The sequence below is a fragment of the Haliotis rufescens genome, unplaced genomic scaffold (genome assembly GCF_023055435.1).
Source record: "Haliotis rufescens isolate VD_foot unplaced genomic scaffold, xgHalRufe1.0.p SCAF_72, whole genome shotgun sequence".
Classification (NCBI taxonomy): domain Eukaryota; kingdom Metazoa; phylum Mollusca; class Gastropoda; order Lepetellida; family Haliotidae; genus Haliotis; species Haliotis rufescens.
This window is the reverse complement of record NW_025964364.1, coordinates 1,505,189-1,523,577: the sequence shown is the minus strand read 5'-3', so window position 1 is coordinate 1,523,577 and position 18,389 is coordinate 1,505,189. Positions and strand designations below refer to the sequence as shown.

General features: G+C 42.3%; 1 protein-coding gene across 1 annotated transcript; it reads right to left on the bottom strand.

The window, feature by feature from the left end:
• Positions 1 to 11,123: 11,123 nt before the first annotated feature.
• LOC124126712 lies at positions 11,124 to 13,360 on the bottom strand. The gene has a single exon (XM_046490216.2). The coding sequence runs from the start codon at positions 13,358 to 13,360 to the stop codon at positions 12,131 to 12,133; it is 1,230 nt and encodes a 409-aa protein (XP_046346172.2). The 3' UTR covers positions 11,124 to 12,130.
• Between the last annotated feature and the right edge of the window lie 5,029 nt (positions 13,361 to 18,389).

The window sequence follows — 18,389 nt, the reverse complement described above, 5'->3', positions numbered from 1 at the left end:
TAGATAAGTGACTTTACCATTGGTGTCAGTGACAAAAGAGAGATACATGAAGTGAAATGTAGTGAACATTTCAAAATCTCAACGAAATCAGCATGTAAAATGACCATTCTTCTCAGATGGCCTGGATCAGTTATTGTGGGATGGCTGGAGTATGTGGTCGCTGTCGAGAAGGATAGTCCATGACATCCCTGAGGTGTTCTATGTTACATGTGTGGGGAGCGTACAGGCGATGGCAACTCGTTGACGTTTGCTGCTAGGACGTTCTGTACGATTCGGGCTTTGTTGGGTCATGCTGATAAAGGACACCACGTGGCAGGTGTTGAAGAAATCTTGAACAATCGGACGAAGAATGTCATCCAGGAAACACTGAGCTGTCAAATATCCGTTAAACATGACGAATTGTGTTCTCTCCCGCCCACAAACTCCCCCTACACCATACCATCCCCTCCACCATACGGCACGACCTCCTTAACGCAACATGCCGCCGCTCGTTCTCCCGGTCGGCTGAACAGACAGAGACGTTTTTCATCAGTGAAGACGACCCTCTGCCAGTCACGTCACTGCCAACAACGTACGGTCCGGGCGCATCTTAATATCTGACGACAATGTTGCGATGTCAATAACTGTCTTCTGTAATAACTGTAACTTCCTTCATCCCTGGGTCGCCTGGCAACAGCCTGTCGACTAACCATTTGCCCTAAGGCATTCGCCGCTGATAAGGTAACTGTCAGGAATCGATTCCAGAGACGCAGAGTACGCAAGTACCGGTCTCCACTAGGCTAGTTACCCTCGGTCTGCCTGTTCTTGGCCTGTCTGATGTCTGCCCGGTCTGTCTGTAACGTTACATCACGCCCGCTCGCATTGTGCTTTTTGTTATCAGTGTGAGCGTCTGACATGCCGTCCGTATCATTAACACACCCGAATTGCACGAGTTGTTTTGGCTTTCCAAGCGCCGCCACGGTTTTTTTTCACTTTTTCGCATTTTCTACAAATTAAACGTGCCGCGGATGTGTATCACTTTCTGCATAGCACATCGTTGTGTTTGTACGACGTGTTTTGCATTGATTTAGTTTTTTATTGTATGCCTCGTCTATACTTTTAAAATGCATTCCTTGTCTTTACTTTTGAAATATGTCGATACTTAAAAAATGTATTCCTTGTCTGTAGTTTGGTAATTCCCTATCTATACTTGAGTTGTAATCATCTGGGTGTCGACCTACCTGAGACGCTTGGGCTTGGCACGGCCTGTGACAGGTGACAGATAAACAACAGAAGGGTACACATCCTTCTGTAAGGCGAGACACGTGCACGTGAACCACACATCCTTCTGTCAGGCGAGACACGTGCGCGTGAGCCACACATCCTTCTGTCAGGCGAGACACGTGCACGTGACGCACACGTCCTTCTGTCAGGCGAGACACGTGCACGTGACGCACACATCCTTCAGCGAGGCGAAACATATGCATGTGAGGTACACATTCTTCTGCCAAGCGAGATACGTGCATGTAAGCTACACATCCTTCTGTCAGGCGAGACACGTGCAGGTGAGGCACATATCCTTCTGCCAGGCGAGACACCTGCAGATGAGGCACATATCCTTCTGCCAGGCGAGGCACGTGCAGATGAGGCACATATCCTTTCTTTTAGGCTGATCAAATTTCTATTGTCGTATGACCCAAGAACAAACCTTGCTGCTTCGATGGTCGATACGTGTCTACAGTGTGTCGATGTTGGCAATGGTGACTTGCATTATGTCACGGTAATGTTTCATTGGTGTTGATATTGCTGTCCATAGTTGGGTGATGATGGCGGTGGCGGTATTGATAGTGATGGCGGTGTAAACTCCTTTCGCTTTTTCACATATGTATATTTTAATCAATCAATAAAAATAACCTCATCTTTATTTGCCATAGCCTTAAGCGAAACATAAAACAACAACCGTTTGTAATTAATATCAGTATGCCATGCACTCACACTTCTGGAAAACAGTTGCTTTTAAAGTGGTTTCCATTGTTGTCAGTTATCAGTCACAGGGTACGTGGTAGTGGAGTGTCATCAGCTTTCAGCACCTATGTCAGTAAGGAACGCGTGTCTACATGAACCATGTGGGGAGTGTCAGTATATCAGTGTATCCGTACATAGGTTTGTTTGTTTGTTGTCTAACGTCGCACTCAGCAATATTACAGTTATATGACGGCGGTCGGTAAATAATCGAGACTGATCCAACAATCCAGTGATTGACATCATGAGGATCGATCCACGCATTTGGGGTACGATGACATCCATCAACCAAGTAAGCGAGTCTGACCATACGATCCCGTTAGTCGCCTTTTACGGCAGGCATGGGTTGCTGATGACCTATTCTACCCCGGATCTCCATGGTCAATGGAAAGATTATGTGACCGGGGTGAGTGAGTGCGTGAATGAGTTGGGTTATATAACTGAAGTGAGTGAGGGAGTGAGTTGGGTTATAGGACTGGAGTGAGTGGGTTGGGTTATATGACGAGTAAGTCGGGTTATATGACTGGAGTGAGGGAGTTAGTGATTTGGGTTAAAGGTCTGGAGTGAGTGATTTAGGTTATATGACTGGAGTGAGTGATTTGGGTTATAGGGCTGGAGTGAGTGATTTGGGTTATATGACTGGAGTGAGTTGGGTTATATGACGAGTAAGTGGGGTTTTATGACTGGAATGAGTGAGAGGGCGAGTTGGGATATAGGGCTGGAATGAGCTGATGAGTTGGGTTGTGTGACGGAAGTGAGTGAGTTGGGTCATAGGACTGGAGTGAGTGAGTGAGTTGGATTATATGAATGGAATGAGTGTTTTTAGTTATATGAATGGAGTGAGTTAGTGACTTGGGTTATATGCCTGGAGCTAGTTAGTCGGGTAACATGACGGGAGTGAGTAAGTGAGCTGGATTGACTAAACAGAGTGAGGGGATGAGGTGGGTTATATGAATGGAGTGAGTGAGTTGGGTTTTTTACGACTGACGTGATTGAGTTTGGTCATATGACTGCAGTTAGCGAGTTGGGTTATATGACTGAGGTGAGTGAGTGAGTGAGTTGAGTTCTCTAACTGAAGTGAGTGAGTTGGGTTATATGTCATGCGTGAGTGAGTGAGTGAGTTGTGTTATATGACTGGCGTGAGTTAGTGAGTGAGTTGCATTATATGACTGGAGTTAATGAGTGAGTTGTGACAGGCGAGATTCAGTTGGGTTATAGGACTGAAGTGAGTGAATGAGTGAGTGAGTGAGTTTGGTTATAAAAACTAGAGTGTGTGAGTTGGGTTATATGATTGGGTTGAGTGAGTTGATTGATATGACTGGAGTGAGTCAGTTGGGCTATATGACTAGAGTGGGTGAGTTAGTGACTTTGGTTATATGCCTGGCGTGAGTCAGTGAGTTGGATTATATGGCAGCCAATCAGAACACTGCACAATAAGTTGTCTGTTTTGGAACATTGCTGGTTTTAAAACAAATATACTAGCCACATAAAGAAACTGTGCACGGAGAAAATATAGATATAAGGGCACACCGTCAATATATGAAGTATAGGTTTGAACACAGCAATTATTGGAGACATTCAGACGCTTATGCACGTGCCATGCGATATGACGTCGTTGATGTGGGGGCCTATGAACGTGCAATGTGTTACTCAAAATTCGCTGTCACTGGAAAGCATGATCTGTGGTCATTCAAAAATTCAAAACTTCTCAGGCGCAAACACAAGCATATCACAAGCAAATCATGCCAAGATTGACAGATGCACAGCGTCATGAAGCCATTGGAATGATCCGAGCGGGAATGAGGCAACAACAGGTGGCAAAACATTTCCAATGCCATCGTAACACGATATCGGCATTGGTGAGGCGTTATCAGAACACAAATGACGTTGCCGACCACCCACGTTCAGGACGTCCCCGAGTAACGACGCCAAGACAGGACAGATGGATTCGAGTGACACATCTCCGACACAGGTTACAAACGGCAGTAACGACGTCACAGACAATTCCTGGACTGCGCCGTATCCATGCCAACACTGTCAGGAATCGTTTACGTCAGTACGGGATTCGACCACGACGCCCTGCCATACGTCCCATCCTGACACACCGTCATCGAGTCAACCGTCTAAGATGGTGTCGAAATCATGTTCGCCAACCTCGAATATGGTGGAGAAATGTTGTCTTTACAGATGAATCGAGGTTCAACATTTCCCATAGTGACGGGCGCCAACGTGTCTACCGGCGTTTGGGAGAACGTTATGCACGCAACTGTATTGTGGATAGGAATCGTTTTGGAGGTGGCTCTGTGATGATTTGGGGTGGGATAACAGCACGGCACCGAACCCATTTGGTGGTTGTTCAGGGCAATCTCACCGGTGTTGGCTACAGAGATCAGATTCTGAGGCCTGGGTCGCGATGGATTTCCTTCACCATGACAATGTCATGTTACTGCCATGGCCTGCAAATTCTCCAGATCTCTCCCCAATAGAGCATGTGTGGGATGAAACGGAGCGCCGTCTGCGTCGTCTTCCACATCCTCCAGATAACGTCCGTGACTTGGCACAGGATTTGAGGAGGATATGGCAGGCCATTCCCCAGGCCTTCCATGCCTATTTGGTGGACTCCATGCGTCGCCGATGCACTGCTGTGATTCACGCACAGGGTGGTCATACCCGTTATTGACTTTGTGACTTTGTCGTTTGACCCCCTACTCCATTTTGATCTTCTGACGTCATCGTAACAGATGTTGTTCAGGTCCCGTTGACATTTTCTTATGGTCCGATCATTCAGCTGCTACAGCGTCTGCATCATTTTGTTCTTGCTGTGTTGTATTTCAATCCAGAATATATTTTCTCCGTGCACAGTTTCTTTATGTGGCTAGTATACAATGACTCGTCTTGTCAGTTTCATTAAGCAATTCAATTGTGTTACTCTGTCAGAAACATGAGGTAATGATTTTGATTTTACCCAATGTTTTCAGGGCTATAACTGCATGTCTATTATGTATAGGATAAAGCATGACCCAAGGCGACAGGGGAGAGGAAATGTGAGACCGAGGGCGAAGCCCCCGAGGTCTTACATTTCCGATCCCCGATCGCCGAGTGTTTTACATCCCCAAGCATAACCGAGGAGGAGTGTTTTATGTAGCTTAGAAACCGTGGGGAAACTGTTGGTTTTTTTGCAATAAAATGCCAAAATTTGCTTTATATTGTCTGAAAATTTCGAGTGTATGAGAACTACGTTTTGATTCGCTGTACTGACGTATGTTATAGAAAGTTGATCAGATCATGCATGTGCCGATTATCACGTACTGCACGTGCAGATTGCTGGTACTTGGGAGAGGTTTTACAATTGTCATGTCACGTGACTAGGACGTAACCAAACATATCCTAGCTGGCCGGATTATCACGTACTGCGGGTGCAGATTGCCGATACTTGTGAGAGGTTTTACAAATTGTCATGTCACGTGACCAGCTTCTTTTTGAACGTGCGCATTCCCACAGTAACCACACACTTTTACTGTGAACACGATGAGCGACGAGGACATCTTTCTAACCAATGCTCAGAAATCATTAGCGAAACCCAAGGCAGACAGATGGTTCAGCATTTTCCCGATAGGACACAACACGCTTCAAGGCATAATCAAGAGTCTGTGTCGGAATGCAGGAATCGAGGGAAAGCGAACAAATTACTCTCTCAGTGCAACATCCGCCACCAGACTATACAGAGCCAACGTTGATGGGCAACTTTGCGAGCAGACAGGTAAAGCAACATTTTACGGATTGAAGTTTTTAAAATATTTTTACTTCCACATTGGTGGCAAAGATAACATATAAATTATTTGCGGGCAACTATTTTGGAGCAGTGTTATCATTTGAAAGGTACAATTGATAGCGTATATGTTTCAGGCCATCGAAGCGAAACTGCGCGCACGGACATCCGAAGATCAGAAACTGCTGGTGTCGGACATCATCTATGGTGGAGGGAAGCAGAAAAAGTCTGTTACTGCCACTGCCGCCGCCAGTTGCTACTGCTACTACTATTCCGTCATCTGCAGCACCGCCACCAGCCGTTTCCAGTGAAAATGTCTCTGATCACGACTTGCGAGAGAAAACCAAAAAAGACGCTTCGCGGAACATTTGTGTCACATTCAACTTCAGCTGAACTGTAAAAAGGAATGGTTTGCGCCATGGGTCAGGTTAATAAATCTGTTGGTAAAACCTCTCCGGTGACGGACAGGTCCATAAACAACCTGAACAACTCTACCAGAAAGGGGCAAGTGAATAAATCTTCAGTATGGACCTCCCTCTGATCAGTAAGTAAACTTGTTGGTTAATCAGTAGTGAACGGTACATGCAGACTGGCGGTCATTCCACGATAGCAATGCACCTATGAAACAATAGACATAATTTACCCTAGGTTTCTAATGGTGAAACACCGTGACTATCACAGTCCACACATGCACCACGAAACATAACACCGCCACTCTGCCCAATTGCGAAGCCCGGGGGTCTCAGCGATGGATAGGGACGCAGATCTGTACCTAAGTTTGCCTGGGGTGGCAGTCATGTACAGGGACGCCGACCTGTACCCAAGTTTGCCCGGGGTGGCAGTGAGGTACAGGGACGCACACCTGTGCCCTAGTTAGCTCGGGGGTGTCAGCGATGTACAGGGACGCACACCTGTGCCCTAGTTAGCCCGGGGGTGTCAGCGATGTACAGGGACGCACACCTGTGCCCTAGTTAGCCCGGGGGTGTCAGCGATGTACTGGGACGCACACCTGTGCCCGAGTTAGCCCTGGGGTGTCAGTGAGGCTGCAAAATGGTGCCAATATCTTGCAAATTTTGTGGTTGGTTCTGGAGAGTGTGCAGACTTCTGCCAAGAGCATCCCAGACGTGTTCAATGGGATTGAGGTCGGGAGACCTTGACGGCCAGCCCATGACGTTGACTCCCGCATTCTGGAGGAAATTCCTTGTCAAAATTGCTGTGTGGGGTCTGGCATTGTCGTGTTGGAAGATCAAACCGGGTGCATGTGCTGCCATAACAGGCAGAAGTTCTGGTGCCAGTACCTGGTCGCGGTAAGCAACAGCGTTGAGGTTGCCACGGATGACAAGAAGCCTGGAACGTGCAATGCCACAGAAAGCACCCCACACCATGACACTTCCGCCTCGAAATCTGTCAACTTCCTGTACACAACACTGGGCGTAACGTTCATGACGGCGCCTCCACACCCTCGCCCTACCATCAGCAAATCGAAGATTAAATCGGGATTCATCACTGAGACGACTTGATTCCAATTCCTCTGAGTCCATCGTAAGTGTCGCTGTGTCCACAATTGACGTTGACGTCTGCGTAATTGAGTCAGAATCGGCCCGCAGTATGGCCGTCTTGCTTGAAGGTGAGCAGTTCTCAGACGGTTTCGAACATTTTGCGCACTCAGTCTACCCCTAAACAGTTCATTTCTGGTTGATGTAGCCGTCAAAAATCGGTTACGGAGGTGACGTAAGACGATCTGACGATCCTCTGCATGTGACGTCACACGTGGTCGACCTGGCCGAGGGCGATCAGCGGTGGTACCCGTTTGCTGTAGACGCGTCTGTAAATCATAAACAGTCCGTCGACTACAACCCATCGTCCTTGCGACTTCAGCTACGGACGTTCCCGTCTGCAACATGCCGATGGCACGTTCACGTTGCACATTTAAAAGGCGTGGCATGACAAATGGCCGTAAAGACTTTTGTTTTCTTGTGGTTTTCTTTCTTTTTTAATGACTGCTGACAAGTATGGCTGAAAACACGTGCGGTATTATGGCCAAGTGACCAGTTGCACGTCAAAAACCACTTTTGCCACTATAGTGCTGTGTACATGATTTTGATCGATTCACCTGCACAAAAACGGGTGTTATCTGAAGACAATACGTGGCCATTACTGTTTAAATACACAATAAGGGCCCACAACGATAACTGGTTAAAATGTTTAAATTTTAGGATTGTGAAGTTTTTAATTTGGTTCAGTATATTTTGTATGTCTTGCTTTCCAGTTTTAAGGTAAAGACTCGATCATATTTTGTTAGGGGCGAGGTTAGCTGGAGTAGGTGGTTTGTGTGCTTCCGGTAACTCGATCATATTTTGTTAGGGGTGAGATTGGGTGGAGTGGGTGGTTTGTGTGCAACGGGTAACTCGATCATATTTTGTTAGGGGTGAGTTGGGGTGGAGTGGGCGGTTCGTGTGCAACGGGTAACTCGATCATATTTTGTTAGGGGTGAGGTGGGGTGGAGTGGGCGGTTCGTGTGCAACGGGTAACTCGATCATATTTTGTTAGGGGTGAGGTGGGCTGGAGTGGGTGGTTTGTGTGCTTCGGGTAACTCGATCATATTTTGTTAGGGGTGAGGTGGGGTGGAGTGGGTGGTTTATGTGCTTCGGGTAAAGACTCGATCATATTTTGTTAGGGGTGGGGTGGAGTGGGTTGTTTATGTGCTTCGGGTAAAGAAAGAGGCCATACCAATTCTGTTTGGAAAAAAGACAACATTCTGTAAACTTGTGGTTACAGAGAACGAAGCGCTGCCGATCTACGTGTACAATCACACCAACCTCTTTCATGCCGTCGTCGGGGGATATGTGTACAGAGGCAAGAAGCTTCCTGATCTGTACGGGCGCTATCTGTACGGAGACGCCATGACAGGGTGAGTACATGCAGGTGTGTGGCCAGAAGCTAATTTTACATAGAGGCACCACGGGAAACTTGAAGGTGGTCCCTCGGATTATGTAAAGGAGGTCACCCGTACCACCTGAGGAGGTTACCCGTACCACTTGAAGGTGGCTGTGATATTTGCATTGTGATCACCCAGCAGCCTGTACTTCCTTGTAATCCATGATTCCAACCATTTAGGTAGAGATATATACCCTTATGCGTGTCTGTGTCTGCGTCCGTGTCTGAATCTATATCTGTATCTGCGACCTTTTCTGCATCTCTGTCTGTTTTCAGCGTCATGTCGGCATTGAACCACACCATGTTTGTTCCAGGATCCAGTGAACAGTCTGTCTGTCGTTTGTGTAAACCCTCAGGTCGAAGTATTGTTTCCAGTATTTGTAAAACAATATAACAAGCCTCTCCCCCTCCCAAACCTCCCCCTCTACATCCATCTCTCCACCTCCTCCCTCTCCACTTTCTCCATCCCTTCACCCTCCATCCCCGGAGCATCAATGGCTTGTCTCTATAGGTAGTATTATATCACATAGTTACCAGCAGTAGATATTTTCTGATGTTCTGTTTCAGGGAGAAGACGGTTACTTGTGGGTGTGGTGGCAGGGGAGAGTCTACAGTCGTGGTGGTCATGTTAATGATGTCGGTGCTGACGTGCTTCGGTTCTTGGCGTGATGAAGACGTCAACTGAAGACTTATATATTTGCTAGATCGTAATCCGAACTTAAGTTTGGTAACGTGAACTGTACGTCATATGCAGACCTCGACACATCAGGGTTCTGCATTCTTATATTGGAATATGTTTGGTCAGGAATGTGTCACAAAGTGCTAGGTTCGAGGGTTGTTCTGGGGTAACCATGAGGAACTGGTATATTCACAGAACGTAGGCACGGATGTTTACAAGTGATATTGGCATGCATCAGGTAGTGTGGCTTAAGACGCGGGCAGACTTTGAGATGCATGACTCGGTGGAGACATTTCTGAATGTTGTGATACACTTCATGATACGTGGACGTAAAAGTGAGGTGAAGCACCGTGACAAAAACCTTTAAGTTTATATTTAGATAGTTCGAAGCCTTGTGTGTGTTTGTTACGAGAGGTGAAATTGACCCAAGGATAATAAAATTATTTATTCCTCAACATGACCCCCCCCCCCCCCCCCCCCCCCTTCAACATTGGCACGGTTTTGTCGGCGATGTTGGCGCTGTGCTATCAAATTTTCGTCGGACTCCTCATTCGCCGGTCGGTATCCCCTCATCGTGGATCATCTGTTGTTGCTGACGATGTCGTAGTCAAGGCTCTCCATCGGTGGCACAGGAAGGGGTGTTCTTCCCCAAGTGTTGTACTTGTATCTTCATGGATGGCCTTTGGTGTTAAGCCCCTTCTTATTAAAGACTTGGTCACTTGACGTCCCCAAAGTTTGTCTGTTTTCCAAAGGTAACACATTCCCACTTATTTTATTGACTTGTTTGGAAATCACGTGCAGCATTTCATGAAAAGAATAAAGACACTGTGGTAACACTTGACTGATTGTTGTTTTGACATTAAGTGGAACACATTGGACACATCTCTTCTTAACTTACATACTTCTCTATATGTTTCTCTGGTTCGCGTTTCTTTTAGGGTGAATATATATCAACAGGATTGACACTCGACCAACACGTAACCAGCACCGCAGACTTCAATAACTGAACAGCATTGAACATTTTGCTAACAAAGCCATTTACAAGCATTGAATGTCCTATCTATACATATTTACGTACGTATTTCGAAGTTACTTACATCAAATGACCCCTTGGCAGGCATTGTTTGTGTAATACAATCATTCTGTGGTGACAGCGTTAAAGTTAACTTATGCATAACATACATTGGATGTTTTCATTCTGCATTTAGAGTGCCTTTCTTTTGTTGTTAAACGTAGTCGTGAATGATATTTGTGGACAGTTCAACACGTTTTTATCAAAGATGATAACAAACACATATATAATCAAGATCCTTTTCTTTATATATCCTGGAAACATAAATGAAATGTGTTGCTTCAAAAAACATTTGGCACCAACTACGTCGTGGTCAAAGGGAGACAATTCATGTGTCTTTACTTTCACAGATGGAATTCAGTTACGACGTGGGCTCACGGATGAGAAGATATGCGATTAAACACACAACAATGGAAGAAACATTGTTCACAGTTAATAGTAAAATTTGACTTCATCAAGGGCTCATCAACCCCGTAAAGAATCCTAGTTAGAATTGGTCTTCAGCATGCCTGTCGTGAGAGCCGATCTACGGAATCGGGTGGTCAGGCTCGCTGACTCCAGACTCTAGTATTTACAGACGCCGTTATAGCTGGGATGTTTCTGAGTGTGGCGTTAAAGAGCAAACAAACTCACCAATGGAGCATTAAAATGCGAATATCACTGAAGTGTTTATTCAATATACATGAAATATGACTTTCACATTAATGATAGTGGTTATCCTATCAATCTACAAATTGCTGAAGTGTGTAGGCATTAGTAAATGTAAGAAAAGATATATTATATTATAGTGTCACATATTGTACATAATTTAAATATAATATGTTATTTAAACAATAAAACTGTGCAATTTCCAGTCTAGTAAAGCTTACGAGACACTTCTTAAAACATTATTAAAACATATAAATTATATTAAAACCCACCAAACATTGAACTGTAGCTGTATAGTAAAAAATACATACATTTTCTATTCATTAAGTACATACTTAATGTTTGTAGAGTATTTAGGTGGATGCCTCAAGCACCAGTAAAAGTATTATCAGCGAGAGTTACTGATAGAAACGCTAGTAAACAGTCTTCCTGGATAATGTAAGTGAACGTGAAGCTCTTTGAGTAAGTGCAATATTCAGGGTTAAATTCCTTAGCCTCACAGAACGTACATGTATGTGGTACTCTGTGGCCCCGACATTTGATGTACGTATTTGCGTCCCTTGGAGGACAGGAACCTATAGTCGTGGCTTTGAATCCCAGATTCGCCCTGATTAAGTTTCTAGGTTTGTCAGCACCGTTTCCGTGCTCGTGGGTTTCTTAAAAGTTGTAAACGTCTAAGACCTGCATAATGTCGGTCTTGTCCCCACATTTAACTGAAAAGTGCCACTACAACTGATCTAATAATCCATTATGTATGTGCTTGTCATTTGTATGCGGAAACGTTCGGTCGTTCTGCTGATGTCTCAGTTTCGGTTGGTCACATGGCTACAATGTACCCACGTCGTTGTAAGGGTATTGCTCGAATACTGCTAAAAAGTGGCGTATCATCATATTCAACCTATGTTCAAATGTGTTTGGTGTTTCGGGTATTTTACACAAAACAAACTGTTCATTTTGGGCATATTTCTGAATTTTCTTTATAAAAGTCTGCGCACGATAGGAGTATGGTTTGCTTCCTGGGGTCTCACTGGGGAATACTGCAGGTGAATACCTTAACAGCACCTCCACTGTATTCCCCCACATACAGTTTACAGTCACAGAACATCAAGCCGTATGGATACTGTAGTCCACCCTGTGACGTCAGCAGGTCTCTGACAAACTTCCCTGCTGGTGTCAGTAGTATCACCTTGTGTGCCAAGTAGTCCGCCACCAAGATGTGTCCTGTGCTGGTAGTTGTGATACCTCGTGGTAAACTCAGTCCCCTCTCTCCTGTAAGGGTGTAGGTGAACACAGCATCTCCCCCTTGTGTGATATAGTAGACAGACTGTGACACAGCATCTGACAACAGGATGTCGCCCCTGTCTGTAGCACAGAGGAAGCTGGGGTTACATATCAGGTTCTTCTCAGTGTCGAGTGTACTGACTGACCTCATCACTCTCCCCGATACATCCAAGATATCAACACAGGGAGGATCCGTACAACCTGCTGCTAATGTTGAAGGACTCAAGGCTGTCAGACCCATGTACTTCTTCTTTGTTGTGACACGTGACTCTAGTACAAGGTCAGGGGTCACCAGTACCATTACAATCTCATTGTGTGACCAGAATGATACAGCCACCTGGTTGTCCCCCAGCCTCGTCACAGAGTGTGGGTTACTTGCAAGATCCAGTTTACTGTGTCGTGATTTGTTATTCTTTGTGTAGATGGATTTCAGACATGTATTGCTGCAGTCAGTGACCACCAATGTCTCCTCACCATCCACAACCAGGACCGTGATGCCATATGTATACGGCTGCGACCTGTCGCCATCGACTTTGATGCCGACTGTCTTGTGTAACGCCGGTCTGCACATGACGTCGAATGTGCCACTCTGTATTTTACCAATTCGCTTATCCATGACGTCACAAACGTTCTGTTGAATTCTACCAAGTTGTACATCCTTGTGTAATTTCATCTCATCTATTTCACTCACAAATATAATTTTTGTATCACGAACACTGCCTGTGAAAGTGACATCCCTGTCTGTTGCCTCCTTGATTGCCCCAGACTGACACATCTGGTAAATGTCAAACATGTCAGTCTCACTCCCAGACTTCAACACCTGGTTGAGGTACTCTATGTATTGTTGATACATCTGCATGTCTATTTCCCCTGACTTTATCCGCCCCCTCAGTTGTCCAGACTGCTTCTCTGTTATCTCATTCAGCTCCTCCAGCAGCTGTTTCTCCTTCTGTTCACTGCAAAAAAAATCCATATATACAAGCTTGTATATCCTTTGGAAAGATGATATTTCCAAAGGATATACAAGATTGGAATGATGATATATACAAAAATATACAAGTTTGTATATACGACATATACAAAAATATACCAATTTGTATATATGGTGTATCCAAATTTGTTTTCTTTGTATATATTGGTAAAGGGAGATAATTATGATGTATTTGTGTATAATTATTATATATGTGCAAATTGAAGTGTTGAGCACTGTGTTTCTTTGTATATGTTGGTAAAGGAGGATAATTGCTATGTATTGCTCTATAATTGTTTTGTATGTGCAAAATAGTATCAGAAGTTACAAAATACTGATATAGTGGCGGGTAACATTACTGGAATGTTTAATTAGTACTCCACACTGTTAACGGGAGTACATACTGTCCTTGCAATGATATTGACGGGTGGGCGGTTGAGGCGTCTGGTACTTTTCCTGTCGCGGTGCTTGGTATGTGAGTAGACTTTATGGTCAAATGCACAGAGAGGATTAGCTGTCGGGGGTGATTGCATTGGCGGTAACTTCTGTATTGAAAGTGTTTGAGCTTGGATTCGTTTTACGGGGAGGCCGCGATGTGTTTTGTAACATGCTCTCGTGCACATTTGCCAACAGAGTGGATTGCACAAAGGATGAAAACTATTTTATCACTACTTAAAAGTGTTGAATTTGGTTTGTTCTGAGCTGTCGGTTTCATTGTAGATATACATTGTTAATATGTGAAATCTCGGCGGAAACGCGGAAAATCGCGTTTTGTAAAACGGTAGTCCTTAGAAAAATCATCTACAAAATATTATCAAAGATTATTTTTTAAAAATACTACGAAAATATTGTGTTTTCTTTGTATATATTGGTAAAGGGAGATAATTATTATGTATTTGTGTATAATTATTATATATGTGCAAAGTGAAGTGTTTTAAGTTGAGCACTGTGTTTCTTTGTATATGTTGGTAAAGGAGGATAATTGCTATGTATTGCTCTATAATTGTTTTGTGTGTGCAAAATAGTATCAGAAGTTACAAAAAACTGATATAGTGGCGGGTAACATTACTGGAATGTTTAATTAGTACTCCACACTGTTAGCGGGAGTACATACTGTCCTTGCAATGATATTGACGGGTGGGCGGTTGAGGCGTCTGGTACTTTTCCTGTCGCGGTGCTTGGTATGTGAGTAGACTTTATGGTCAAATGCACAGAGAGGATTAGCTGTCGGGGGTGATTGCATTGGCGGTAACTTCTGTATTGAAAGTGTTTGAGCTTGGATTCGTTTTACGGGGAGGCCGCGATGTGTTTTGTAACATGCTCTCGTGCACATATGCCAACAGAGTGGATTGCACAGAGGATGAAAACTATTTTATCACTACTTAAAAGTGTTGAATTTGGTTTGTTCTGAGCTGTCGGTTTCATTGTAGATATACATTGTTATAATGTGAAATCTCGGCGGAAACGCGGAAAATCGCGTTTTGTAAAACGGTAATCCTTGGGAAAATTGTATTATGAGCAACCGGATGCGTAAATAACGTGTGTAATATATTCCCGTATTATATTTTATAATACTTGTTCTTTTAATATTGTTATCAATGAGAGAACGAAGATTACCTTGAAAAAACACAACAGCATGCATATGTTCTAGCAAAAGGAAACTTGATATATATTCATTTGGCTTAATTTCTACTTTGGAAAACTTAGTTGGCGCTCTAAAAGCTTGACGCTGTATAATTTGGCACGCGCATGGTTGGGTGCAAACCATATGTACATCAATAATAATAATAATAATAATAATAATAATAATAATAATAATAATACACCATGATGGCAGTTTCAATGTAAAGATTAAGTATTTCTAAAGATATGGAAAATAAATCTTGATAACTGCTTTAATCTTTGATCTTTGGGAAAATAATAATGGAATTGGTTGAGTGACTAACGTATTCTACATTAAAAGTGACAGGAACGTGATTTACATAATTAAAATATAGAATAATATACAAATTATAAGAGAGGGTTTGTGATTTATTTTGGGATGAAGTCAGTATTGAACTTGCGCTTTCCGACATTATGCGTATTTCGCACACGGTTAAGAAAAAAATGCAATTCATTTATTTATAAGAAGTACGAATGCATCAATCCTACATCACAGGACCATGTACATAATTTGTTGAATGTTATTTCGTGAATACACAAATTGCATAACACATTCCCCGAGGACAAACCCAAATTGCCCGTCCCTTTGTGACAGGTGTTAATTGGAGAATGTATTGCCACCACATTATGTCCTGGCACTTTTATGACATGTAATGAACCTAGTCAATCCCTGGGTCTGTAACAACAACATGGGTCTAATAAAATCAAAGTAACATAAATGTTACGTAATTCGAATTAAAAAAAAGACTGAAAAAATGTAACATGAATATAATTGCCCTTTTGAGGGTAATATAATTTTGGGAAAATATACGTTTTCTTGTATTTATGGACGACTTCACACAAGCTGAAAAATTAAACATATGTTTATATAGCTATATTTACATACATGGCATTAACATGTAATAATAATATTGATTATGTTTGTTAATTTGAACATTTCGTTGTAATTGGTATCCTGAGTATGTTGTAATAATGCATGTGTTTCTGATCTTATTTGACGTAGATTACATGAACTAGTAGAGTGACTTTCTTTCATCAGCGTGGAAGGATTACCCACACATATACCCTTATTATAGATATCATATCTAACTGGTACTAAAAGTTCACTATCAATCTCCTCTGATAACAAACTTACATTTAATATCCCCAAGCTACAATACCAAGCATGCTCATGGAGTAATTATGAGAAACCCGAATGATATCCTGTCTACGTGGCCACACCCGGTGATTGTTAAGACATTCAGACAATATGGCAGTCTGTATTCATTTCTTATATCCCAAAAGTCCCCACCAAGCTTCCTTTTATTAACATTGGGATGAGGGGAGATATACATATTGTATTAAATAATACATCAATACATCAAAACAGAACAAAAAAGATAGGTCAACAGTGCGGTTGATGGAAAGGGGTTTCCTAAGAAAAGCTATTTAACTGTTTAATACTTAATACGTGTCTCAAAGTATGTATTAATTGTTATTACTAGTTATTATATATGTGCAAATCCACTCGAACGTCGGATGTACATGGCCGATTTCAAAATAGCTAAATTAGGCACAAATTGTTTCCAATAAACCACTGATTAGAAACTCACTCAACCTTTAGAATAGAATCGTTTCTTAATATTATAGTTGGGGCATGTGAAAAAATTAGTGCAGTGTACCATTGTGACAGCCACAAGAGCATGCATGATGTGTTATCTGAGATGTGTTTTTTAAGCCGATGGAAGTTTAAAGTGACAAAATCTGGTATCATGGCGTAACTGAATATAACATTGTCCAAGTTTAAAAATCCTCTTTTTGCGGTAACTATTCCAATTATTAATGGTAACAGGTAGGAATGACTTGGCATAGCATTCAGTTCTACAACGTATAGCCTGTGAATTGGTTAGATTTCTTTATTGTATGTAATCACTAACAGCAAAGATGTTTTCCACCTTGTAAAAAGGTGTAATGGCTACGTTGGTCTCACTATACATTTTTACGTGGCTTGTACCTCTTATCGCCCCACAATTAGTCCATAATCAGTGAGTAGGCGAGGTAAAAATTAACGTCTCATCGGCATTATTTCAGCGTCCGTAATGAATTTATGTGTAGACATTCTAGGATTAATTCTTGTTCTTTGGTACAATTATCCAAAACATGGGAGCAAACTATTGGCAATATATATATGCTTGTTCATGACTTATGTAAAAGGGGTTATTTATCTGAGTGAGTGAGTATGGTTCACGGCGGTGACACCAGAAAGGTATTTAAGACAATTAATCATAGGGCTTACCTCTTTAACTCGCCAATATCAGAATCTGACTGAAATATTAATACCAAAGTCCTTTCATTTTAAGATTAGGTTTTGCACTTGGGCACACTTTGACGTGATATTGAACAGTTTTCTTTTTCCCTGGATTAAGATTTACTTGCATTAATTCATTTGGTAATTTTCTCCAAATCGGCATTAATATTTTACGCATTAGTATTTGGAACTGTCCATTTTGGGAATTGGGTGGACCCAACCGCAAGCACAGTAAACATAAATTCCAAGGTGAATAATATGTACCATAATTTGTTGGCTCGACATGCAAGACTCCATAATTTTAGCTATAAAGTCAAAGTAATATTAAATTATTTTTTTTTATAAATAATTCATTGATGTATTTGACATGAGACGTAGCGACACTCATGTATTTTATAATAATGTACAATTTCAATGCCTTAAATCTGTTGCATGTACTATAGTTTGTTGGCTCGACATGCAAGACTCCATAATTTTAGCTATAAAGTCATATTAATATTAATTTTTTTTTTTTATAAATAATTCATTGATGTATTTGACATGAGACGTAGCGACACTCATGTATTTTATAATAATGTACAATTTCAATGCCTTAAATCTGTTGCATTAAACAAATTCTTTGATTTGATGTTGTCATATTGTGACTCAATTTGTGTCTAGTCTTCCAAATGTTCTATTGCGAATACATATAGTGTCAGCGCTCATGATCGCCATATATATGAATGAATGAAAATATCATCATTAATAAACTTACTTGAGCTCAATATGTGTTCTGAAGACAAATCGCTGTAAAACATCTTGCACGGCTTCGTTCACGTTCACCCTCAAATGTACGAAAGGAAAATCTGCGACTGTGCGTGTTCAATGTTCGAATGCATTTATGCGACAGGCGGTCGTTTATTTATTAAGATTCCACAAATTCATAAATCACAACTGATGTAGCTGCCTTGGTTAACTGGAGTCAGGATATAACTAATTACAAACTCTGTTCTAATTATGCTAATCGAGGAAGTGCATTGAAGTGCAATATACTGGATGACAAACTTAGTAATTCTTTCACACTAATCTTTGTTTACAATGAAC